This window comes from Nyctereutes procyonoides, unplaced genomic scaffold (assembly GCF_905146905.1).
Source record: "Nyctereutes procyonoides isolate TBG_1078 unplaced genomic scaffold, NYPRO_anot_genome, whole genome shotgun sequence".
NCBI classification, from domain to species: domain Eukaryota; kingdom Metazoa; phylum Chordata; class Mammalia; order Carnivora; family Canidae; genus Nyctereutes; species Nyctereutes procyonoides.
In genome coordinates, this window is record NW_026575133.1 from 34,619,664 (window position 1) to 34,645,536 (window position 25,873).

The 25,873-nt window shown below is 66.8% G+C and overlaps 1 protein-coding gene across 1 annotated transcript in view; it reads left to right on the top strand.

Moving 5' to 3' along the window:
* Positions 1–18,259, top strand: part of ANKMY1 (ankyrin repeat and MYND domain containing 1) — a 43,706-nt gene extending 25,447 nt beyond the window's left edge. The window contains 12 exon segments of the mRNA XM_055300585.1: positions 1,286–1,685; positions 1,688–1,748; positions 3,837–4,008; positions 4,587–4,727; positions 5,063–5,203; positions 6,501–6,608; positions 8,452–8,583; positions 11,268–11,381; positions 11,642–11,807; positions 16,210–16,288; positions 16,873–17,033; positions 17,994–18,259. Of these exon segments, the coding sequence (XP_055156560.1) occupies positions 1,286–1,685; positions 1,688–1,748; positions 3,837–4,008; positions 4,587–4,727; positions 5,063–5,203; positions 6,501–6,608; positions 8,452–8,583; positions 11,268–11,381; positions 11,642–11,807; positions 16,210–16,288; positions 16,873–17,033; positions 17,994–18,052 (1,734 nt within the window). The 3' untranslated portion in view covers positions 18,053–18,259.
* The last annotated feature ends 7,614 nt before the right edge of the window (positions 18,260–25,873 follow it).

Consider the following 25,873-nt stretch of genomic DNA (forward strand, 5'->3'; position numbering starts at 1 on the left):
TGGCTTTTTCCCGTGGCTTCTCCGGGCCCGCGGCGTCCCCCTGGCCGTCGGGGAGGCCTCATCAACTATGGGTGAAGGCAGCTGGAGTCCCCGAGAGCATTTCTTTCGTATACTTAAGGTTCTGGTAAAAATCACTCCTCTACCTTTTAAATTTCTTATTCTGAAAAAACACTGCCCGTACACAAAATAAGAGGAGGCGGCGGCACGTGCAGGAGCACGCGTGGACCGTCGCGCAGACTGAGGCGTCGCCAGCTCGCGGCGCACCCCCCGCGTCCACTCGCCCGCTGGGCCCCAGCCGCGCTCACCTTCAGGCCAGTTCCACGTGTGCGCGCTCGGGCCGCAGGGCCGGCGGCGGAGGACCCGGTCGTCCCTCTGCCTCTCAGCACCCGCAGTGTTGCCAGCGCCCCGGGAGCCCTGGGGGCAGGTTCCCTGGGTTCCCACGGCGACACCTCTTTAGAACGGGGGCCCCGCGTCCAGCCGCAGCCGGGCTCACGCACCGCACCGGGAGCCTTCCTTCCCGGCGGCCTCCGTGTGGGCGCGCCCCTGTGCTCCCTGCACCCCGCGGAGGCCCCGGGCCCGGGAAGCCTCCCCGTCTACGGGGGGCACGGAGAGCTGGCCGCACCCCCAGCATTACTGCCTCAGGGGTCTGGGCTGGGGCCCAAGAGCCCGTCCTCCTGGCCACAGGGACGCCGCTGTCCCGGGACCACCCGGGGGGACAGAGGCTCTGAACGGGGCCCCGGCGGCCTCCCGTGGATGTGGCGCAGCCACGTGGCCATCCTGCCCTGTAAGTGTGCAGGGTTGGGGTGCGGGCGGGGTCCTGGATCGAGCCCCACCGGGCCCCCTGCTCATCGGGAGCCTGCCTCCCCCTCTGCCCTCCGCCCTGCGCACGCTCTCTCGCTTTCTCTCGAATACACTAAATCTTAAAAGTCTCTAGGAGCCACGGTAAAAAAAAGCGGTAAACCAGGGGGCGTTGATTCTGAGAAGGTATTTTGCTCAACCCGAGCGTATCCACGGGCGAGCGTCTGTGTGAGGAGCGCGAGGACCGAGGCCATCGGCTGTCTGGGCCCACGCTCGCCGGATGTGGCCGGGCTCCGTGCCGCGTGGCTCAGGTTTCGGGGTGTCCGCAAAGTGCTTCGGCGTCGTCGGCCCGGGAGCCCGGAAGCGCCGTGTGCACCGTGCGCGCCGCTTCTTGCTAAAGAAGTTGGTTTAACTTCTTTAGGTTCAGGGTTGGCGCTCTGACCTCTCGTTTCTTCTAATGGGACGCGTGCCTCCCCTCCTCCCCCAGGAAGCCCCGAGTGTGCCAGCGAACCCCAGCCGCTCCTCCTCACTCCCCGAAGCCGCCAAGGAGCCCAGTTTGGAGGAGTGGGTGCCCACGCCCGGCAGCCAGGAGCAGAGGCCCGTGGTGTCGGGCAGCGAGGAGGACGGCCTCTCCGCGGGCACGCAGCCGTCTCGAGAGTCCCCCGACCCGGGGGGCAACCCTCAGGAGTGGGAGCCTGTGTCGCCGCGGGGCAGCGTCAGCGACCTGGAGAAGGGGATGGTTGGCGTGGCGGGGAGTCCGGACAGGTGCACGCCGGGCAGCCAGGAGACGGACTTCGAGTCCGACGTCTGCGTGCACAACTACACCATCGAGCTGTCCCAGGACCTGCTGGAGAAGAGCGCCCAGGCCCACAGCACGCTGAAGAGGCAGTCCCTCGGCGCCCCGGCTCGGTGAAGGGCACCATGAGGAGGATGGCCCTGGCCATGATCGAGTAGGTCGCTGGAGCGCGAGCGCGGGGGCCGAGGGCCACGCCCGGGGCGGCGAGCCTGCAGGGATGCGGGGGGCCCGTGCCGGGCGCTGCCGCCCGGGGTGTCGGGGTGGCCACTGCCTGTGCGACACCGGGGGACAGTGGCAGTGAGAATCCAGGAGCGCCGGGGCCCCCACGGGGGCGCACACACACGCCTACCCCACGTGCACCCAGAGCCCGCACACGTCCGCTGGCTCGCCCTCGCTAGGCCTGCACATTCATACACGCGCTCGCACACGCTCATCTGCACACGCTCGCCCCCTCACCCCCACTCCCCACACGCTGCCCTGCACGCGGTCCTACACACACGCTCACCCGCCCCCCGCTCCCCTGCAGACCCTCAGCCCTCGGCCTCTCCAAGCGCCCGCGGGGGCCCCAGACTGTCGGGGAGTCTGGGCGGGGAACGATCCTCCTAACGCTCCTCAGACATCACCTGCCCTTTTGCCCTGTGACACCCGCCCCGCGTCTCCTGCCCCGCACACACGCCGCTGGGAACGCACGCGATGCAGCAGCGGGGGCTTCTCAGCCATAAACCTTGACCCCCAGGCCGGGCCTTTCCGCTGCTGTGCGACAAGCTGGGGGTCCCGAGGCTCGCCTGCTCCCACCCGGCGGGACGGTTCTCCCGAGGGAAGAGCATCTCCGGCACGGGCATCGCGGGGGGCGCTGCCGCCGTCCCCGGAGGGACACCCCCTTACTTGCAAGAATGACCGACTGGCACGCAAGGGTCCCTCGTCCTTGTACACACGCTGAGCCTCGGGCTCTAGGAGCCCCCCGAAGGGTGTGTGGCCAGTGGTGACGTCTCGGCTCTCGAGAGGAGACTTGGATTTTGGACGCTGTGCACCTGTCACCGTGTGCACCCCCCGCAGCGTCCGATGACACCTGTCAGCCTCGGGGAGAGCTCAGTTCATTCCACACGACCAGGTCCTGATGTCACAGACTCACCCGGGCTTGGGACCCTCGCAGTGCTGGATTCTGATGAAGCCAAGTGCACGTTTTTTATAAAAGCTTGTTTTTGTTAATATGCAATGGGTTTATAATTTTTTTTAATGTATTAGTATTTAGGCATTTTTCTCATCTTACCTGTACTGCGGTAGACACGGGTGGGTGGAACCTGCACATACAAAGCTCTTTGGGGTCCTCGAGGGACCTTAGGAGTAGAGAGGGTCCCAAGGGCAGGGCGTTTGAGCGCCGCTGCTCTGGGCTGACCCGGCCTGCCCCCTGCGCTCTTGCCTGCCCCCCTGCGGCTGCGCTGGCGGCGGGGTCAGCAGGCCGGGCCGGACCCCCTCTGGTCCTGCTCCCCTCCCGCCGTACAGCCCGCTTGGCTGCTCAGCACGTGCTCCTCTGTCCCCAGTGGGGCTGTCGTTCCCGCCGGGTCTGGGCAAGGCTGCCCTGCTGCTGCTGGCCCCGCGCTGCTTGTAAGGGAGGTGCAGTGCACGGACGCACGTGTGTGTGGCGTGTGTAGGTGTAGGTGTGTGTGTGTTGTACACGCGTGTGTGTGACATGCACGGTGTGCAGGCTGTGCTGTACATGCACATGCATGTGTGATGTGCATGTGTGTTTGTACCTGTCGTGTGTCCGTGTGTGCACGTTGTGTACGTGCGTGTGAGTGTAGGTATGTCCCATGTGTATGTGTGTGTGGTGTGTGGTGCGTGTATGTGTGCACACGCTGTGTGTGCACGTGCGAGCATGCACGTCTGGGTGCAGCGTCGTGCCCCGCGTGTACTAGGTGCCCATGGCCACCGGGGAGGGAGGGCTGGCCCCCAGCTCGTGCCCCATGTCACAGGTGACGGCAAGGCTGAGCGGCCACCCAGGGCTGACGCAGGCAGGGCCGTGGGGCCTGGAGCCTGGTGGGGGTGGCCAGCTCAGGGTGGCGACAGGGGGCCACCCTGGGGCAGGGCAGGGGCCAGAGGTCTCGGGAAGGCGAGGCCGCGGGTGTCCTCGGGCCAGGCTGTGCCTGCCGGGGCTCCGAGCGCCTCTTGTGACCCGGGCGGGGTGCTGTCCTGTGCCTGTCCTCCGGGCTGTGACTGTGTCACACCGATCCGATCCTTGCAGACGCCGAAGCCGGTGGCAGACCATCGAGCTCCTCCTGCGCCGGGGCGCGGACCCCAACCTGTGCTGCGTGCCCATGCACGTCCTGTTCCTCGCTGTGAAGGCCGGGGACGTGGCCGGGGTGAGGCTGCTGCTGGAGAACGGCGCCCGGACGGACATCCGGCTCCCCGCCGAGGTGGGACCCGCGGGGGAATGGCGGGGCCCGGGGGGGCGGGGCAGGTTGACCGGGGCCCCGGTGGAGAGCTCAGAGCCCTGGTTCTGCAGTGTCCTGGCGGAGCTGGGCTTGGGGGTGCGCTCGGGGGTGCACTCGGGGGGGCTGGCCGGGGGCCGCGGACGGCCCTGGGCTTCGGCGCGGTCGGCTGCATGCTCCTGACCAGGCTCTCTCGCCTCCGTGTGGCCGGCACGTTCGGACAGCGCCTGCAGGGGGCCAAGGGCCGCCATGGGTGGTGCCGGGCCCGGGCGGGACTGCAGTGGGCAGCCGGGTGGCCGTCCCCGCGGGGGCATCCGGAGCGGGGGCCCGGCAGGACGGCAGGGCGCCTGTTGGAGGGAGGCGGGGCCGCTGGCTAACGTGCAGACAGGCCCCGGGGCTGCGGGCCTGGCAGGTGGAGGCCCGCGGGAGCCGACGCGGGAGCGCTTCGTTGTCCCACACGTTGCAGCGAGGCCGGGAGCACGTGGCCGTGGGGTGTCCGAGAGTTGGGGGCGGGGGCCGTGCCCTGGGAGCCGGCCTCACCCGTGCCCGTGTCGCCTCTGCAGCTGGGGGCCCTTACCCCGCTGCACATCGCAGCCGCCCTGCCGGGGGAGGAGGGCGTCAAGGTCACGGAGCTGCTGCTGCACGCTGTCACGGACGTGGACGCCAGGGCGGCCGACCAGGACGACGTGTACCAGCCGGGCAAGGTGCGCTGGCCCGGCCGCGGGGTGGGGGTGCTGTGGCCCCAGGGCCCTCCTGTCCGAAGTTCGGTCTCACGCCGCTGTCCCCAACGAGCTTCACTAGTGCCCCGTGTGCCCCGCGCGGCCAGGGTCTTGTGCGCAGCTCCCTGGGCAGGAGCCCGGGTGGGCAGGGGACCGGCTCTGAGCCCCTCCGCGTTTCACTCCGGGGACTCGCAGCCGCCATCTGGGGACGGAGGCCACTGGGTCGTGCTCCGCACCGAGCTCGCACCTGCCGGCGTCTCCCGGGTCAGCCTCCCGCCGGGGACGGGCGCGGGGCCAGCACGTGTCCCCTCTGCACGCAGCTAGACCTGCTGCCCTCGAGCCTGAAGCTCAGCAACGAGGCAGGCCCCGCCAGCATCTACCACAGCCAGCGTGCCTCGGCGCCCGACGAGGGGGGCAGGACGGCTCTGCACGTGGCCTGTGAGCGCGAGGACAGCTACAAGGTGCGCCGGGTCCCTGCAGGCGGGTGGCGGGGGGCGCCGGGTGGGGGCCCGTGCGTGTGTGCATGTGTGTTCCGCGGGCACCTGCCTGTGGGCGTACGGGCACGTCTGTGTGCGCGCCTGTGGTCAGCGTGGGGGCGTCTGCGCGTCCTGCGTGTCCGTGCTCTGTGCGCGGGGTGGTCACCGCAGCCCGCCGTCACCGCCACCAACCGTCCCAGGCTGGGACTCCCTGGGCCGCGGCTGGTGCCTCCTGTCGGCCTTGGGGATTTATTGTCAGCAAGCAGGTGCGGGGACCTGTCGGAGGAGGGCCGGGCGGTTGGGGAGGGTATGGGGGTAACCGGGAACCAAATCTGGGCGTGGTGCGGTCAGCCAGCGCAGCGCGGGTCAGTAAGCCTGGGTGCACTCAGTAGACCGAGCCTCAGTTCACCCCAAGTGAAAATGGTAGCCAGCCGCTCGGGTCTGGGGTGTGGGTGGTTTGCCCCCGCACAGGGTGATGATTGTGGGGGTGTGAGGACCTGCACGGGGGTGGGCGCAGGGTGAGGCTGGGTGGGCCGGTGGGCGGCCCCCACACACCACCCCACTTCACTGCGTCCCTTGTCAAAGCCTCCTGGGGCCCAGCCCAGCACTCTGCCCATCGTGTCTGCTCCAGTGGGGGGGACGGGAGGGGGAGGCCGCCTTGGGCTGACACCTGGCCGGGGGGGGGTGGGGGCGGAGGAGAATGGGCCTGAAGGTGGCCCAAGCAGCCCCCTGGGTCTGCCCCTGCAGGGGGAGCGGCAACCTGGAGGAGTCCTTGTGGCGGGGGACCCGCAGCACCCGCGGGAGAGGAGGAGGGAGAGAAGGGCAGGGACGGTGGGGACGGGCCCTTCCCACGGGGTGCACCCCGTTTGCTGGGGCCGGGCTGCTCCTGCGCTCGGTGCCCAACACGACCCCTGGGCCCCGGGGCGAGGCACGTTCCTCTGGCCGGACGGACGCGCGCCGGCCTTGCTTCCACGGTCACACGGGCCCGACAAGCTTTCCAGCCGTTCGTGCGTCATGTGTCCCTTCCTGTCTTGTGCTGGAAACGCTGTATGTTTAGGAAACATCTTGCCAGTTTGAGGATCCGGGCAGCCTTCCACCCACCGGGCCGCGCGTCCATCCGAAATCCAGGGCGCTCCTGTGCGCGGGCAGGGTGCCCGTCGGGAGGAAACGGCAATTAAGCGGCAAACTTGATCTTATGGCGTTTGAGTTAATGGTCAGCGTGAGGTGCCCCTGGGAGTCGGGGGCCCCTCTAACCTGTGGTCCTGCCTTTCTCCCCACCCAGTGTGCCAGGGACATAGTCCGGCTCCTCCTCTCCCACAAAGCGAACCCCAACATGCTGTGGAGCGGCCACTCCCCACTCTCCCTGTCCATCGCCAGCGGGAATGACCTGGTGAGCATCTTGCACACCCCCCGATGGCGCTCCTGCAGTCTCTGCCTCACCGTGACCCCCTCCCTAGTCAGTCTTCGGGATTTGCTGCTGTTGGCGGCAGCGGGGCCGCGTGGATCCCTCCCCGGGGGATGGAGCGCCTCAGAGAGAGGAGGGTGTGGAGAGGGAGGGGAGCAGTGAGGATGAGGGTTCAGCTGGGGGACGCTCCTCAGGGTGGGTGGGTCACCCCGCCTACCCCAGGCATGGACCCCTCGGGGCCCTGGGAAAGGCACCCTGGCCAACGCCCACCTCTGCCGCTGGCAAGGATGTGTGTTCACCGTCCCCCCGTCTGCCTGTCCGTGCACTCATCCACCCGCCCACCCGCATGCATCCACCCACTCACCTAGCCGTCCACTCAGCTACCTACCCACACTCACCCACCAGTGTGTCCTTCATCCCTCCCTCCGTCCCTCCCTCCGTCCATCCATCCGTCCATCTATCCACCATCCTTCCATCCATCCATCCTTCCATCTGTCCGTCCATCCGTCCTTCCATCCCTCCAATCATCTGTCCTTCTGTCCTCCATCCATCCATCCTTCCTTCCATCATGCCACCCATTCATTCCTCATCCATCATTCTTTGTTCCTCCTTTCCTTTTTCCTTCCATCCATCCGTCTGCAGTACGTGCCCCCATTCATCCTTACATTTAACTGTTGTTTTGTGAGACCCACTGTGTGCCAGGGAGGCACCGTTGGAGGCATTAGGTGCCTAATAAAACAAGGTCCCTGCTCTCAAGGATTCTACATTCTTTTTTTAAGGATTTATTTTTATTTATTTATTTATTTATTTATTTATTTATTTATTTATTTATTAATTATAGAGAGAGAGCGAGAGAGAGGGAGAGACACAGGAGGGAGAAGCAGGCTCCATGCAGGGAGCCCGATGTGGGACTTGATCTGGGGACTCCAGGATCGCGCCCCGGGCCAAAGGCAGGCTGAGCCCCCCAGGGATCCCCGGATCCTACATTTCTAGTGTGGGGGACACATCATAATCGTGTGTGTCACAAAATTTCCGGCGGTGATAGGTGCTGTGAAGAAGTGACAGCTGGATAAGGAGTAGAGAATGACGGGGACGGGCTGTTTTAGCGGGTGGCCAGGGGCTGCTCGGTGAGGTGACATATGGGCAGAGGCCTGAGGAAGATGAAGGCGTGGGGGCTCCTGTGGTCCTTCTGTCCCTCCTCCCTTCCTCTGTACCCAGAGTCATTCACTGAGCACGTTATAGGGGCACCTGCTCTGTGCCCGCCCGGGTGCGGGGGGGGGGCAAGGCAGGGTCGGGAGCTCCTCGGGGGGGAAGGAAGCTCTTGAGAGCCACACGCCAGTGCATCTCACGTCCAGCCAAGTGGCTATCACTCCTGGCTTCCTGGTGGCACCGGGGCCGGTGGCTGGGGACACAGCAGGGAACAAGCGAGATGTGCCCCACTCGGCGTCCGGGCAGGTGGTCGCAGCGACTCAGGTGCCTAAGCGGCAAGGGCAGGCTGGTCCCAGGGAGGAGGGCTGATGGGACCCACCAGGCCGTGTGCTGCCCCCCCCCCCCCGGCTGGAAAGCACGACCCGAGCCAGGAGCTCTCTGCAGCAAGCGGACAGGACAGCGCGCAGAGGAAGCGCCAGACCTGGGCTGCCGGGGTGCGCGGACCCCCTGCCCCAGCATCGTCCTCTGGGCCGGGCGGCAGTGGCACCTGTGGGTGGCAGGCACGAGCCCCGGGTGTGGCGGTCACTGTGCTCGGTGCCGCACAGCCTTGGTCCGGGGGCTCCCTCCGCCGGCGAGGAGGGGGGACCTGGCGGGCGCTGACGAGCCCGTGTGTGTCCAGATTGTGAAGGAGCTGCTGTCCCACGGAGCCGACCCCAACCTGCGGCTGACCAAAGGCTTGGGCAGCGCCTTGTGTGTCGCCTGTGACCTCACCTATGAGCACCAGAGGAGCACGGACAGCAAGCTGGCCCTGGTGAGGGGTGAGGCTGGAGGGGGCGGGCGTGCAGGGCAGCGGGCCTGGCGTGTCGGGTCTCGGGGGGCGGCGTGTTGGACCCCCGGCTCCACCCTCACCCTGGCAGGTAGGGCTTCAAGTGACCTTGCTCCGTGATGTTCAAACACCTGAGAAAGAACACCAAGTTCTGGCCCTTAGTATTACATAGGCCTAAAACTGCCAAGTTCAAACCCATTCAGGGGGCGGACGGGGGCCTTTGGTGTTTGTCAAGGGGGACACACGTTATCGCTTGGGTTCGGCTGCAAGACTAGAGAGTCCCTGTAGAGGGGCATTGGCCAGGGGTGCTGCGCGAGGGCTGCTGGCAAGGCATCGGGCTGCCGCCCCCCGGGGGGGTCTGGGGGGGCTGTCGTGGCCCGGGTGGGGATCTGGGGGGGCTGCTGTGCCCTGGGTGGGGATCTGGGGGGGCTGCTGTGCCCCATGTGGGGGTCTCAGGGTGCTGCTGTGCCCTGGGTGGGGATCCAGGGGGGCTGCTGTGCCCCGGAGGGTGGTCTGCAGGGGCTGTCATGGCCTGGGTGGGTATCTGGGGGTGCTGCTGTGCCCCGGGTGGGGGGCTGGGGGGCTGTGCCCTGGGGGGGATCCAGGGGGGCTGTCATGGCCCAGGTGGGGGTTTGGGGGCTGCTGTGCCCCGGGTGGGGATCTGGGGGGGCTGCTGTACCCCAGGTGGGGATCCGGGGGCTGCTGTGCCCCAGGCAGCTGTGCCGTGTCCTGGCCGTGCTGGTGGTGGAGCTGTTCCCCCGGGTGGGCTCAGGTGTGAGAGCAGGTGCGACCCGGAGGCCCTGGGCTCTGTGGGTCCTGGAGGCTGCGCTGTTGCCTCAGCCCCTCTGTCTTCCCGGCTGCTCAGGCCCTGCCAGGCACCCAGGCACGGCCCCCGTGGTCTGCCCCTCGTCGCTCCCACCCAGGGCCCGGGGTCTCCGTGACAGCTCAGCCCGGGAAGCCCGGCCCTTCCCACACCCGTGGGCGGCTCTCTGTGGGCCCTCGCAGCCCTGGCTCCCTGGGGGACACCGTATGGGTCCCCGAGAGCTGTAAGCACCAGAGCTGGGGGGGGGGGACAGGTGGCTTCCGGAGGCTGTCACGCTCGACGCTCGACAAGAGCTTAACTTCAAGTGAAGAGAACTACGACCCCTTTCCTTGAGCCCCTGCTTCTGGATCCCATTTTCAGGTCTGGATGGGGGCTGGGGGGGGTGCAGGTCGGCTCCGCCCCGACCGCGCCACCCGCCTCCGCACCTGTTGGCAGGTGGAAGGACCCGTTCTTTACCCTTGGGTCATCTTGTCTTTGACCTTGGGAGCCTCACGCCTGCCTTGCTTCCTGCTGCATCGAGGGTCCCTCACTCGCCTGCGGGTTCCGGCCCCGACCCCGAATCAGCCAGCCAGTTGGGTGTTCAATGATTTAGGGACCTGCGGCTCATTCATTTACTGATTTCGATTAACACAAACCCATGGAGGTCAGAGACCAGCGCAGGGACGCCGCAGCCACGCACCCGACGCGCCGGTCCTCGCGCCTGGGCTCACACACGTCCCCGCCTCCTGGCCGCCCCGGCCCCCCGCGCCAGCCCCAGCTGGTGCCCATCGTGCCCCGACCAGGAAAGCCCACATTTACCGGATGCTTCACGGGGCGCGCAACACCCGGTCCTCCCCAGACCCCGGCCACCGGCCATCGCCAGGCCCTCTGCCCGCTCCGGCTCGGCCCTCGGGCCCACTGTGACCTTCGACGGCTCCCGCCCTGACCACGACCGAGCCGGAGCCACATTTCCCCTCCCCGCCGCCCGGAGCTCGTCCTCCAAGCCGGCGTCTGGCTCCTGGGTCCGTGGTCGTGTCTCAGGTGTGAGCGGACGGTGAGGCCGAGGCCAGGGGCTGGCTTCCCCGCTGTGCCTCCCCAGGAGAACGCACCCCCTCCCGGCCCAGCGCCCAGCGGTCAGTGCCCCGCCCTCGTGGGACAGGGGCTGCTCGGCCGGAGCGGAGAGGCGTTGGCACCTCGGGGGTGGGCCGCAGACAGGGTCGGGGCATCGGGGGACGGGCTTGGGGCCTCCTGCCCGCTGGCTCTGTGCTCCGCTGGCCGTTTGGGGACCGCCGTGCGCCCCGGGTGACAGCCCCCTTGCCCTTGGCCCGGAGGGGCCCATGTGCGGCGCGGGCGGTGCAGCCTGGGTTTCCCCTGCTGGGCCGGGGCCGCACCGGGCCGGGGTCTGCGGTTGTGCGGAGGCTCCCAGCTAGCTGTGAGGCCGCGGAGCCCCCGGGGAGCCCGGCCCTCCCTCCTTGGGGCGGAGGGCGCCTCCCTTGGGTGCCATTTGCCGCGGAATCTGTAGTAAGCCACTCATGCCGCCTCCGAGCGCACTCGCGTGTCATCGAGCCTCCGGGACGTGGTGGGGCCGGGGGGCCTGCGAGTGGCCCAGCCTCGACCTGCCCCATGTCCACCTAACTTCTCCTCTGTGGGGTCAGCCTGTCTGTCTGCCTGTCCGACCGCAGACTCCCCGGGTGGCCTCCCTGGGCCGGATGGGCGACTGTGGCCCTTGGGGCAGCGCCTGTCGTCCCGCTGGGGCGCTGTCCTTGGGCTGCCGTCCTGCCTCAGGTGACGTGGGGCACAGCTTCCGAGTCCTGCGTCCTGGGGGGGGGGGCGTCCACGTGTGTGACATAGGCTCTGCTCTGCTCAGATCGACCAGCTGATTAACTACGGGGCCGACATCCTGAGGCCGGTGACGCTGATGCAGGGGGACAAGGTGGCTGTGGGCACGGCCGTCGACTACGGGTATTTCAAGTTCTATCAGGTACGGCTTTGTGCGTCCCGTGGGGGGCGGGCTTGAGGGCCGGGGCCTCGGGGTCTCTCGGTGAGGCTCGGCCACAGGCCCCCCCCCGCCCCTGACCGAAGCCCCCCGCCCCCGGGCCTCCTGGGAGGGAAGGCCAGGCCACCCTCCGTGCGTCCTGCCCGCGTCCTGACAGCGGCTCCGTGGGGTCCGCCGCCCAGGGTCCCCCCGCGGTGGTGGCCGGGGCCTCGCGGTCCCTGGCGGTGACCGGGGTTGTGCTGCAGGACCGGAAGATCGCCCACTGCCCCTTCCACATGCTGACGCCGGCCGAGCGGGAGGTGTTCGTGGCGCGGAAGAGGCTCCTGGAATACATGGGCTTCCAGCTGCGCCGCGCTGTCTTCGCCAAGGAGAGCCAGTGGGACCCGAAGGTGCTGAACCAGAGCAAGAGAGGTGGGTGGCAGCGGGCTCGGGGCCCGTCGTGCGATCCCTGGCTCCTGGGCTGTTTGCTGAGGCCGTGGGGGACGCACCAGGGTGGGACCAGAGAGGCCAGCTGCGGCCCCCTCCCCAGAGGTCAGCAAGAGTCACGGAGGGAGTGGGGACACGAGCTGGGAACAGAGGCCCAGGGCTCCCTTGCCAGTGGGCACGTTTGCCCGGTGCCAGGGGACACCCGCTCTGACTTGGCACCAACTACCTACTGCCTGTCCTGCTGCCACAGGTGGAGGGCATGACACCTAGGGGACAGGGTCCCAGCTGAGCTGCTCAGGCTGCCGTGGGGCCTCGTGTGGGAAGGAGCAGGGGTGCACGACAGCCTGGAAGCCCCAGGACTTGTGGGGGGCAGGCCCCGCTGCTCCGGAAGGCGGGCAGCTGAGTGTGACTTCAGGACACTCTGGGCCGGGTGGGCTGGTCGGCTCTGGGACCGGAGGAGCAGGGACCTGCCCCGCCCTTTCCTCAGGGAGCCGCGTCCTGGGGGCTGGGATGGCGACCGCACCCCTGCCTGGTGCTGCTGGCTTGGGGGGCAGCCCTGGTCCTGAGGGCCCCACGCGGTCTGGCTGGAGGGAAGGGCTGCAGGGTCATTTGACTTGGGAGACAGGCTGACGGATGCGGAGAAGGATCTGGAAAGTACCCAAGTGCACACAGGGAGTGTGCTGCTTCCATGTGGCAGTGACGTGGCTCCTGCTCCCACAGAGCACTGCCCTGGCCGCCAGGCCTCTGTGCCCCAACACACCAGGACCTCTGCACCTGGCTGCCCCACCCCTGCACCTGGCTGCCCGACCCCTGCACTCTGGCTGCCTGACCCCCACCTCTGCACCCTGGCTGCCCCACCTCTGCACCCTGGCTGCCCCTACCCCCCCCACCCCAGCACCCTGGCTGCTGGCAGCCAGACCTTCGAATGAAAGAATGGTTTAACAACAACAAAGTCAACATAACACCACATTATTAGACTGAAGAAGAAAGATCACATAATCATTTCAACTGATGTAGAAAAAGCATTTGACAAAACCCAACACCTTTCATGATAAAAGACATACAGCAAACAAGGAATGGAGGGGCCCTTGCCTACCCGATTAGGGGCACCTACGAAGGGGTCCAGCTGACTCAGACTCCATGGTGGAGGACAGGCTGCTTTCTCCCTAAGTCAGGGAGACGACAGGAATGGGTTCTCTCTCCATTTGTTTGGCGTTGTGCTGGCGTTGCGTTGCTGGCCAGCGTAACTAGGCAAGAAAAAGAAAGTCATTCAGATTGGAAAGGAAAGACTTAAGCCATCCCTCTTTGCAGAAATTATCTTGCAGATTGAAAATCTGGGGAATCCACTTTTTAAACTGAGAAAAATATTAAACTAAATATATAAATATTAAAATATCACTATAAATATAAAACAATTACGCTCTTAAAACTAACGAGTGCATTTAGTAAGGTTGCAGAATATAAGATCAATATGCAAAGATCAACAGCATGCCTATAGCGTTGCAGTGAGCAAACCAAAAATGAGATTCTAAAAAGTTTCATTTACAGTAGCGTCAACAGAAATAACATACCGGTGAATACGTTGAACAAAAGCAGTTCAAACTTACTCTCTAAAAACTACGACACGGTGCTGAAGTTAAAGGAGGCCTCAGTACATGGGAGGATATTTCCTTATCAGAATCCCACTGCCGCCTTTGTACAAATTGGGAAGCTGATTTTAAAATCCATATGGAGGGACTCCTGGGTGGCTCAGTGGTTGAGCATCTGCCTTTGGCTCAGGGCGTGTTCCCGGGGTCCCGGGATCCAGTCCCGCGTCGGGCCCCCTGCATGGAGCCTGCTTCTCCCTCTGCCTGTGTCTCTGCGTCTCTCTGTGTGTCTCTCATGAATAAATAAGTAAAATCTTAAAAAAAAATTAAAATCCATATGGAATCACAAAGGTCCCAGAGTGGCTAGCTATAGCAAGCTTGAAAGAAAAAAGCAAAGTGGAAGGACTTGTACTTCCTAAATTCAGACTCACTGCCAAGACAACAATAAAAACAGTGTGGCACTGGCGTGAAGACAGACACACGGGCCAGTGGAATAGAATACAGGTCCCAGAAACAAATACGTGTGGATGTCAGCTGATGTTCAACAAGGATGCCAACGCTTTTTAACGAGGGTAAGAACAGGACTTTCAACAAATGGTACTGGGACAAGTGGTTATCCAGACGGAATAGAATAAGGTCTGACCCTACCTCACACCACATACAACATTTAATTCAATTTGGACTGAAGACCTAAATGCAAGAGCTTAAGATATAAATCTCTTCAAAGAAAATGTAGGGACAAATCCTCATAGTCTCATAGTTGGCAGTAAACTCCTAGATATGACACCAAAAGCATAAGCAATGAAAGAAAAAAATGGATAGATTGGCTTTCACCAAAATTAAACATTTACATTCTCCAAAGGACACAATCAAGAAGATGGAAAGACAGGGCAGCCGCCTGCAGCCCAGGGCGTGATCCTGGAGACCCGGGATCGAGTCCCATGTCGGGCTCCCTGCATGGAGCCTGCTTCTCCCTCTGCCTGTGTCTCTGCCTCTCTCTCGCTCTGTGTCTCTCATGAGTAAATAAAATAAAAATCTTAAAAAAAAAAGATGGAAAGACAACCCACGGTAGGGGAGATACATCGAAACTCATGTATCTCCTAAGGGATTCGTAAGTAAGATAGATTAAAAAATCATACAACTCCCTAATAAAGAGGAATAACTGAATTTAAAAATGGGCAGAGAGCATGAATAGAAATTTCTCTGAAGAAAGACCTACAAGCGGCGAACAAGTGCATGTGAAGATGCTCCGAGTCGTTAGCTCCCAGTCATGTACAAAGCGAACTGCACCGAGATACCGCTTCACGCCCCCCAGCGCAGCTGTCGTCAGGAAGTCGATAACAAGTGTTACGGCGACGATGTGGGCAACGCAGAAGCCTCCGACGCTGCTGCCGGGAAGGGGAAACGTGCAGCGTCCTCGGAAGGTGGCCTGGCAGTTCCTTAAATGCTCCTCACAGACTTACACTATGGCCCAGCAATTCCGCTCCCACGTTTAGACCCGAGGGACGTGAGAGCACACGTCCACACAAACCCCGCGCTTGGATGTCTATAGCAGCAGCATTTACAAGAGCCACAGAATGGAAACAACCCAAAGGTCCATGAGCTGACGAATGGAAAAGCAAATGGTGGCACAGCCACGGGATGGTCGTTACTGATCCACCAAAGGGAGTGGAATACCCGTGCGTGCCACAATGTGGGTGACCCTCAAAAACATTTTAAGCAAAAGTATCTAGGCACCAAGGGCCACACACACACTGACTCCGCTCATAGGAAACGTCCAGAATCGGCAAACACACGGAGATAGAAAGTGGGTCGTGGTTGCCCAGGACTGGAGCAACGGCGGCTACCGGCCTGGGTTCCGATTTGGACCGGCGAGCGTGTCGTGCACTCGACACGGTGCGACTCGGCTGGACCCTGAGCCGTACAGGTCCACAGAGGTGTCCGGGTCCCGCGCTCCCGCTAACGGTGCTCCTCTGCCCCACCCGGGGCGCGAGGCCGTGGCACCGCCACCTGCGCCTCCAGTTCTGCCTCGCCGGAGCCTCGCCCAGAAGTTTACCCTGGTGCCGCGTGGCCCTCATGACCGCGGCTTTGACTCCACACACCGTGTCACAGAGCTGGCCTCCCGGGCCCACGCTCTAGCCGCTGGCGCCGCTGCGGTGCAGCCCTGGGTGCTGGTGGGTGCGGGTGGGATGGAGAGGAACGAGGGGCCCCCGGCTTCTCTGCTCTTGTGGCCAGCAGGGCTTTGTGGGGTTCCTGCCGACTTAGAGGTTAGGTGGCCTTCCTGGGGGAGGGTGGGCACTGACGTGCTATTTAAGGAGGGGAAGGGGGACAGTAATTGGAGGGGGCCTCATGCCCTTGGTCCCCAGCCCATGTGTACCCTGCTGCCAGCCCCCAAGAGCAGAGCCAGGAGGCTTCACTCCAGAGAGGACTGTGGGCCGGTCAAGGCCAAAGCCTGGTGGCCCTTTATCGGTGTGGTGACGGGTGCACTGAGCCACCCCAGACAGCAAAGATGCAGGGGGGCCAGGAGGTGCAGCTGCGCGGCCGAGGGTGCGGGGCAGAGGGAAGCCTCGGGGCCAAGCCCCGTCCCCAGAGGCTGTGGACTCCCCCGTGGCCCTGGCCCTGCTCAGACTTGCCAAGGGGCTGTGAAAGTCTTGGGGGCCCCCCGCGTCCCCGCAGTGCTGGGAACAGGCTCACTGCGGGACAGTGGTTGAGGTGGGCAGCTCAGGGCCCCTGGGTGCCCGTGGGCGTCGCGGCATGGCCAGGGGACCCACGGAGGCTGTCGTGCTTCTCTGTTGGCGCAGCGGAGCTGACCCCCTACCAAAGGGTGAAGCGGAAAAGCACCAGCGTGTCCAAAGCCCTGCACTTGGAGGAGCAGGAGCTGTAAGTGGCCGACGGTGGCCGTGCCTGGGCCACCATGGGGGGCAGAGGGGCACAGCTGCACTCGTGGAGTGGCCCAGCGGGCTTGAGCCCAGGCTTGCTGTCCCAGGGGGTGTCCTGCCCTGGGCCCCTGCACCCCTACCGCCCCTCCAGCACCGGCCCCTCCCTGGGACCGTGGCTCTGCACCCACCTTGCTGTTCCAGACCTTGTAATCCCCGAGGGCATCCTGGGAGGTGCCCGTGCCGTAAACACTGGAGGGTGGTGAGGGGGTGATGAGCGGGCACAGGCCAGGGGTATCTGCCCTGGGGCCCACCCTCCCCCGAGACAGGGTGCAGCATGCCAGGCTCACCCACAGCGCTGCGGTGTGCCTGCTGGGCCTGCCCCCCCGATGCTGTGGCGCAGGAGGGTCCCGGATGCCCTGCGTGGTCACCCAGCCCCGGCGGCTTCCGGGCTCAGTGTTTCCTGTTCACAGCCCTGTGCCGGGCCCCCTGGATGGGGACTTCATGGGGCTGCCCCTCAGCACCCCTCGGGGAATGGCGGGGCGCAGGTGGGGGGTGCCCCCCGACTGCCCTGCTGCTCCCTGGCAGGGTCCCGTTCTTCAAGTTCTGCTACCAGTGCGGCCGCTCCATCGGGGTGCGCCTGGCGCCCTGCACCCGCTGCTACGGGATCCTGACCTGCAGCAAATACTGCAAGACCAAAGCCTGGGGCGACTTCCACAAGAGGGACTGCGGCACCCTGTCGGCCATCGGTGAGTCTGGGGGTCAGGCGGGCTGCTGGGACGCAGGTCCCCGCCTTGGGGTGGCCGAGCGAGGTCTCCCTTGTTCCCCAAAGTCTCGCGGGCTCCGGCGACTCTGCAGACCTCCCAGGTGGGCCTGGGGTGCAGACAGGGAGGGCGCAGAGCCCACTGCTCCTCCCCTGGGCGTCGTGTGCCCGTGGCTTCCTGGAGGTGGGCACGGCCTGGGCCCCACAGAACCGGGACACCCGACCTGGGGGCTCCCCCGGATGCGTGGGGGCCCTGGTGGGCGCTGCTTGCCCCGACCACAGGGTACTTGGCCTGGGCGCTGCATCTGGAAGCTTCCGCCTAGCCCGCCCTCCCACCTCCCCTCTTTGGGATGACCTGGGAGGAGCTGTGGGCATGTGGGTGGTGACCCGGTCCCAGGCTTCCCCACTGCGAGGGGAGCTAAGGGTGAGCAAAGCTGTCCCCTGGGACTGGGCCGGGGCGGGGGGAGGCGCAGGGTTGCTTTGGGCTCTCCCAGAGCCTGTCCTTGGTGTGGACGGACAGACAGCGGGGCTGACCGGGCCTGGCGCCCGTGCCCCCGAAGCTGTTCCCCTCCGGGCTCTGACTCTCCGTCCTCTCCACTCCCCTTCTGTAAAATGGGGCTTTAATAACAGGCTGTGCCTGCGGGGTGCACGTGGATCTGCACCAGGCTCCCTGGGCTTGGGGGCCCCAGGCTGGGAGTCCCCCTCTTTGGAGAAACTGAGTCATTGCCATGTGCAAGCATGAAGCCAAGCAGGGCAGGGGTGGGGCCCTCGTCGCCGCGCGTGCAGTGGGGAGCCCGGGGCTCGGAGATCTGGGGGAGGGGTGCCAGGTGACGGCCCCGAACAGCCGCAAGCTGCGGGGCCCACAGGGAGTGCATGCCCGCCGGGGGCCGCGCCCCAGCCCCCCGGGGGCACAGCGGAGGCCCCTCACCTCCGTCCTCCCTGCCAGTTCCTTGTCCAGGGCCCCACCTGGAGGACTTGCCGTGGAGGGTGGAAGAGACTCAGTAAGGAGCCGCACCCGGCGCCCGCGGCGTGGGGAGGGCCCGGCGGCAGCCTGCGCCACGCTGCCTCCCCACCGCGGGCACCCACAGCTCGGGGCGCCTCCACGCCGCTGGCCCGGCGTCGTCTGCCTACTGCCCGGAGTGTGCCCCGCGGGGCTGTGTGGCACCGTCTCCCTCGGGACCTCACAATAAAGCGCCCTCGGGTTGAACCCTCTCCGCCTTGCTCCAGCTCTGCCCCGCGAGCCCGGGCTTCCCCGGCCGCTGGCACCTGGCGTCTGTGGGCCGCGGGAGGGCGGGTGGATGCGGGTCAGCGCGCTCGGGAGCTCCTGCCGGGAGGCCACTTGTGCGTCCCCTCCACGTGCACTTCCTGAGTGTCAGTGCGGGTCCGGCAGGCTCTGGGGCGGGCGGTGGGTGTGAGGGTCACCCGCGGTTGAGACCTGGGGGTCTGGGCGGGACTGAGTCAGGAGCACTGCACCGGGGTGATGGTGGGCGGAAGGGGGTGGCGGGGACTGAGGCCTGGGGTGTGCGCGGGCCAGTCCTGGCCCCCAGGCTGCCCTCCCCTCTCCTGGGGTCCCTCCCGGGAGGCGGCGGCTCCCACCACACCTGCCGGGGAAGGAAGTGCTGCCAATGAGCACCCCTCAATTTTGAACCGATCCGTGTTGACGATGAGAATCTGGAGAGGACGCAGGTACACGCGCCAACGGTTGGACGGCGATGATGCCGGACCCGGAAATGGCCACTGGCAGCACCTTGGCGTGTCCTTCCGACGGCGTGTGCCCGTGCTCACACTGCATGTACGTCACACGCGCCGCTCCTCGCACTTCCCACGCCGCCCGCCACGCCCGTCTGGACGTGGGAGCGTGATCCGTACGTTCTAAACTCAACCTCGAATCTCCACGCCGTTACAGGTTTTCCCGCAACGTAAGGCCCCCCCAGGGAAAGTCGTATTGATTCCCATTACGCGTGCAACACAATAAGGAAAAGGCAAACGGCCACATTCCTCCCGGTCTTGCCGCTCCGGACCGGTACGCTGATCACGCTGGGTTCTAGGCTGTGCACGGGCGCGCACGCAGAGTGCACACGCGTGTTGCACGCGTCCCACTGGTTTTTCACTAAGTGGCTCACTTTGTCACCCTCCCCGGCCTGCCCGAGGCGCTGGGTGCGTCCCACCACCGTCCTCAAGGCCCGCAGGCACCTGACCCCCCCTTCCACCTGGTTTTCCTTCTAGAAGAATTCACAGAGGTCACATTTTCAGATTTCAGGAGCCTTCGCATGGTCACCCTGGCCTTTGCCTGCTTGCGGCAGGGCTGCGAGCGTGTCTGCCCCGGGACACCTGACCGGGGTCCTGAGCACTGCCCCAACCTCCCGCCTCCCGGGGATTCACGCGGGACATGAGCGTCCCCCCACACGCCCAGGCGGGGCTCCTCCTCGGCTCCGGCTCCCCTTACCGTAGAGGCCCGCCGACCCCCGCCGACCCCCGCCGACCCCCTCTGGCCTCCGAGCGAGCGCTCCCTCCCGACCCCACGCCCTCCCTGCTGCCTCTTGCGGGGGTGGGGGGACCCTCTCTCGGTTTGAACTTTGCTCCGTGGAGTTTCTCAGTCTGTTGTCAGGTCCACGTGTCCTGTCCTTCAGGGCCCGGTTCGCTGGCCGATTAGTGCCCAGACCCAGATCATACAAGGCTCGCCCACACTCAGGAACACTCCTCACGCACCAGCATTTTACCGATTTTATGATCGGCCGGAATTCCTGCGTAAGAGCGAGAGCCAGCCCGCGGGGACGGTCCCCCACGGCTCGCAGCGACGGAGTCCTCCGTCTGCCGGGCACAGGGGCAGGTGTCGGCCGGCGCCCCCTCCCCGGACACCCCTGCCCACGCTGCGCGTTCCCCGCCGGCGTTCCCCGCGAGCTCAGATGAACCGTGGACTTGGCCCGCCCGGTTCAGGCATGTGGTGGTGCAACCGTCCTGCTCGTCTGCGTGACCGGGAGGCGTCTGGCATCCTTGGTGGCTTCAGGCTTCCGGGCGAGGCTGTGCCGTCGGGGTCCAGGTGAACAGGTTCCCGAGCAGAGAGCCCCCCGAGGCGGCCCTCGGGGTCCCTCCTCACCCGCAGCCCTGCCTTCAGCGTCTGGCCCAACCAGGCACGTCCAGAACTCCTGCCACCGCCACTGCCTCCTCTCCGTCCCTGCGGCCACGGGCACCTGCAGCGGAGGCCACCCCTGTTGCTCCTGCACCCACTCGCGTCCCACCAAGTCCTTTGCGGGGTCGTCTCCCTGCACCCATTGTCAGGGTCCCCTTCCGATGGCTCTAGACCCCCGTCGCCCCCACCGGGCTGTGCCCGCCTCCCACATGCCTGTGCCCCCCTCCTGCTCCCAGAAGGCTGCTGCGGAATCCTCTCCCGCTTCTGGGTCGTGTGCATTGAGCACTCCCGGCCCAGCGCTGACCGCTGGGCTCTGGGCGCCTGTGCCCCGTCCACAAGATACCCGGCCCCTTCCCTGCTGGCTGTCCCCAGAGAGCCACCCTGTGGGGAGATGCCCCCATTGCCAGGCTCCAGCGGTGCTGTTCCCGCCGCACCTCGGCCGCTGGGAGGACCCGGCTAGTGCAGGGCCCTCGTCTGGTCCCACCAGGACCCGTGCGACCCGCCTCCCTGCGCCCCTGGGGGGACAGGCCCCGCCTCCCTGTGCCCTGGGGTGGCTCCCTGATTCCCACAGGGCCTGGTACTAGGGCTCCCGGGCTGGTGGCCGGCGCCACGGATGCCACGGGGTGCAGTGAGCCGGAGGCCAGCCCCCCAGGTCCTGAGAGCTGCAGGCAGCTGGACGGGTCTTCAGACTGTGGGGGCAGCGCGGCCTCAGCTGTCCCTGCACTTGGTCCCCTCCACAGACCAGGTGGTGGTTCCACTTGGCGAGTGGGCCGAGGGGCTCCTGCCCGGCACCTGCAGAGCACAGCCCCCTCCTCAGGAGGTTCGGTGATGCCGGGCCCCTCCACCTGCTCCTGCTCTCGGGGTGTGGGGTTCCCGGCTGCTCTGGGGGACCTGCCTCCCTTCTCCTTGGCTCCCTGCGAACCTGGGAGCCCTGGTCGCTTAGCCCCTGCTCCACAGTGGGGGGCCCAGCAGGACGAGGAGGCCGTGCCCAGCCCGGGCCCCACACCGAGCCGCCACCCGTGTCCCCGCTGGTCTGCGCCCCAGGAGCCTGCAGGCCGCTGCTGTGTGGGTTCCCCTGTCATCAGGTGTGGGAGCAAGGTGGTGGGGGTGTGCGGCCCGGGGCCGGAGCGCAGGCCCCTGGGGGAGGGGAAGGGCCTGGCACAGAGGTGGGCAGGGGTGCGGGACGGAGGGACGCTCGGGGGAGAGCCCGCTGCTGAGAATGTGCTCGCGGCCCAAGAAGGACGGACGGAGCCCTGGGCTGCACGCGTCGGTGGGGAGGCTGCGCTGGCCGTGCCCTCCCGGCCGGTGGGTCTGTGCGTACGTGTGCGTACGTGCGTGTGCAGAGCGGTAGTTGGTGCGGAGCGGAGGGCTGGGTTGGGCAGGGGGCTTACCAGGCAGCCCGGGGAGGGCGGAGACCAGCCCACCCACCTCCCTCCCTGCCGCTGCCCTGGCCGCTGGCTCGTGAGTGTGCCCAGACCCTGCTCAGCATCTCCTGGGCCTCTGGGCTCCGCTCGGCCACCTGCCTGGACGCGGGGTCCTCCTCTCTCGGGCTGGGAAGGGGAGGCCGCCTACCTCCCGAGCCAGAGAGCGGGGTGCCGCCGGGTGAGCGGGCTCCGACGTGCCACGGCCCTCGAGGGAGCTGCACCCTGGCAGAGTCCGGGTCCGATGAGGGGCAGCGGCCAGGTGAGGGGGCCCGGGGACGAAGGAGCAGGCGGCGGGTGAGGGAGGGAGGCTGAGGCCGAGGAGCCAGGTGGCAGGACACGTGAGGGGCGCTCGGGAGGAGGCCAGGTCCAGGGGTGGGGCGAGGGGAGCCCTGCAGAGGGCTGTCGGGCTTCCCTTACGTCGGGGAGCCACCCGGGCCGGCACTGCTGATGCCTTTGAGGGGAAGCCCTGTCCTCAGGGGCAGTGGGGCCGGGTCTCGGGGGACCAGGCTGGCTGCTGCGACCCCTCCCGGCCCCGCACCTGGGCTCTCGGAGAGTGGGCAGCGGCCCGCGGGCTGGCCAGGGGAGCTCAGGGGAGCTCAAGGGAGCCGGGGGGGCAGATGCCCGGGAGTGGGGACAGGGCAGCTTCAGGGGCCTGAGGGGACCAGCCAGGTGAGCCGGGGCAGAGAGGGGTTGTCAGTCTGGAACGCTGGTGACCACACAGAGGGCCTGGAACCCACGGTTGTCAGGGTCCCCCCGGAATCCAGCCTTCCGCGGCCTCTGGGGAGACGGGCTGTGGGGTGGCCAGGCGGTCCCAGGAAGGCCGCAGAAGGCACAGGCCCGGGGCTGCGGGTCCCCCATCCTGCCCCCGTCTCCTTCCTCTGGCCGCCGCCCCACACCGACCACAGGCCAGGGCGTCCAGCTCAGCTTCGTTTGTGGTGTGCGCTCTTTTATTTTAAAGGACCGACCCCCCCGCCCCACCACCCCGTTCCCTTTAGCAGCTTCAAGGTCCTCAACCCTGAACATTTAAAAAAGTGAACACAAGACAAGGAGCCCCTGAGGCAGCAGCACTCGGGGCCACGTGTCCTGCGATGCCTGGGATGAGACGCGGCCGGCCTGCGCGCTTACCCCGCCCCCGGTCTCCCTTTCCGTTCCTGTGTCCCTAAGGGACGCGAGACTGTCCCACCGTGGCACCGCCCGCCGCCCCGTGCTTGGGAAAGCCTCTCTCCGCCTTCCCTGACGGCTGAGGAGCACGTTTCCATAAGTAACCAATAACCATCCTGTTTATTAGTTAAAGGCCTATTTACGTATTTGAGAGAGGGCGAGGGCGAGGGCGAGGGCGAGGGCGAGGGCGAGGGCGAGGGCGGCGCACCCAGGGGCTGGGGCAGAGGGCGAATCCCGCTGAGCGGAGCCCACTCGGGGCTCGAGCCCACGCCCCTGAGCCCAGGGCCTGAGCAGAAAGCAAGAGCGGACGTTCCCGACCGCGCCACGAGGCGCCCGCTCCTGGCGTTGTTCGCGGGGCACTTGGCGCCGCGTGTGTGGGCCCGGCCGCCGCGGGGTGCGATCGCTGCCGTCCTCACCGCGGGAGCCTCCGCTGTGCCCGCCGCCCTGCGTCTGGCCCTTGTCGGGAGGACGCGTATCGGGGCCGGGCGGCCGTGGCTCCGGAGAGCTGGCTGTGCCCTGGGTCCTGGGTCCCCGCGGCCTCCGTGCGGGGAGCGGGCGTCACCCCTGGTTCTCACTCGTCCCCAGCGCACTAGCTGTTGCGAGGCTGCGGCGGCCGCAGGGCCCGGTTGACCCTCCCGCGCGGCTCGGCCAGGGCGCAGAGGGTGATGCCGTGTGCTCCCCCGGGCCCCCGGGCGGCTCCCCTCTGTGCCCTTCTCCAGAATTTCCTCCACACGGACTCAAAGGGCCTGGTCGTCTGCAGCCGGGGCCGCACTCAGGCTGCCACCCCGTGCGTGACGGGCAGTGGGCTTTCCTTTCTTGGGGGGGGGGCTCCAGTCCACCTCCCAACTCCCGGCTGGACCTGCTTCCCCTGCCCACTGGCCTGGGGGCACCGACCTCCTGCCAACCTGCCTCCTGGGGGGTCCTCACCTCTGTGGGGGATCCCCTCCTGGAGGGGTCCTGCTCCGTGGGGCCTCATCCATGGGTCCTTGCCTCCCGTGGGGGATCCCCTCCTCCCGGGAGGTCCTCACATCCTGTGGGTGATCCCCTCTTCCTGGAGGTCCACACCTCTGTGGGGGGATCCCCTCCCCCTGGGGGTCCTCGCCTCCCATGGGGGTCCCCTCCTCCCAGGGGTCCACATCTCTGTGGGGGATTCCCTCCTGGGAGGTCCTCGCCTCCCGTGGGGGATCCCCTCCTCCCCGGGGGTCCTAACCTCCCACGGGGGTCCCCTCCTCCCGGGGGGGCTCCTCGCCTCAGCTCCAGGTGGTTCGGTCCCCAGCCTCCTGTTTTCTCCTAAGCAGTGGGCTTGTTCCAACCCGCGGCCCCCGTGTCCGACCCCACACCACACTCCGCGCCGTCTGCCCAGCGCCTGCAGGGCTTGGCCTCCGGGCAGGGGTGTCTTTGGCCGGTTGTAAGCTCTGAGCTCCCATCCGGGGGTGTCCCTCCCCATCCCCGAAGGTGTCTCACCCCGGCTGCGGGGAGCCCCCCCGGTACCTGCCGGGGGCCACGGGAACCCCTGCTCCGGGAGCCGCTGTTTCTGGGCTGAGCCCTGGCAGCAAAGCTTCCCCCCGCCCCCCGCCGGCAGGGGGAGGTTCCCTTCCTCCCGGAGTCCACGCTGCCCCGGCAGCCCTCCACCCCGGCCTGCAGGGCCCCCCACTCCGTCCGGTGCCCACAGGCGGCTACTGACTGTCCGGCGCGTGGGGGCCGATGGCAGGAGCGTCCACACCGGGCACTGCCTGCGCTTTCCTCCCGCTGGCTGGACCCCGGGGGCTGCTGCCAACCCCTTTCCCTGCGCCCAGGTGGGGCCCCGGGCTGACCCGACGCCTCCTGCTGGTCTGTCCAGGCCGCGAAGGAGGGAGGTGTGGGGTGTGCGAGGTTGGCCCTCACCCGGTCCCGTCCATGCCCGTCACCTGCCCAGATGCCGCCCCTTGAAGCTCGACCTCGACCCCCGACTTGCCCCCTGTCGTTCCCGGCCGGAGCGCCAGCCCCCGTCCCGGGCTCCCCGTGTTCACTAGGGTTTCAGGGCAGGGGTCTGCTCCCCACCCTGAGCGGAGCTGGCGCTTCCGTTACCAACACGATCTCTGGGCAGAGGGCTCGTCTCCGGGGAGAGCCCGGTGGGGTCACCCCGAGGGGGCGGGGTGCCTTCCACGTGTGCGCGTGCCCGCGGCCCCCCGGATGCCCGAGGCCCGGATGGGAGGGAGAGCCAGGGAGGGGCCTCCCCCCGACCAGCCCCGGGTCCGCCGTGGGCAGGGTGGGCCCGTCCCCGCCACCCCACCCCGTCCCGCGCTGGAAGCCCACCTCGCTGGGGGCCCTTCTCGCCCCGCAGGGAATACGAACTCAGCTCCGTTTACACAGAACTTCCAGAAGCCCTCCAGGCTCGTGGCCGAGAAGGCGGGCCCGAAGCCCAAGCCCCGGAAGCCGTCGAGCCGGTGGAGAAGCTTCACGTACAACCACGAATGAGCGCCCAGCGCCCCACCTGTTCTGTGGACTCCGAGCGGGGCCGCCCAGCGCCCCAGGGACGGAGGCCTTCACCCCCACCCGCCTCCCCGGGAGCAGCGGGGCCGCCCAGTCTGCCCAAGACCCCCGGCAGCGGAGGCGGGGGAGCCCACAGCCACCGCTTTTCAGGGGAGGCCGCTGCTTGGGCCGGGCCAGGGGCCACCAAGGGGCTGCAGCCCCGGAGGAGCCGCGTCTTCCCTGCCAGGGCAGGCTGCCCGGACCCCTGTGCCGGCCGGGGTTGGGGGGTGGGCTCCTGGCCGCTGCCTCTGAGCGCTCCAGGCCCGAGGGGACAGAGAGGCTTTGTCAAATGTCTGCCGGGCAGACCAGTGTGGCTGCAATTCCCAAATAAAGTGACCCTGCAGCAGCTCTTGCTTCCGGGCTGGCCTCTGGGTCCCGTCCTGGGGATGATGCCCACGAGGCCGGTGCCCTGGAGGGGCTGAAGGGCGCCCGCGGCGGGGGGGAGAGGCTGGCAGCTTGCCCGTTACGGTGCAGGACTCCAGGCGGCCGGGCAGCCGGTGGGGCAGGAGGTGGCTGCCCTGGCGAGGCAACAGGGCTCCACGGCCCTGGGGACGGGCCGGCCATCAGGACGTCCAGCCGGGACAATGCTGGTCCCCAGGC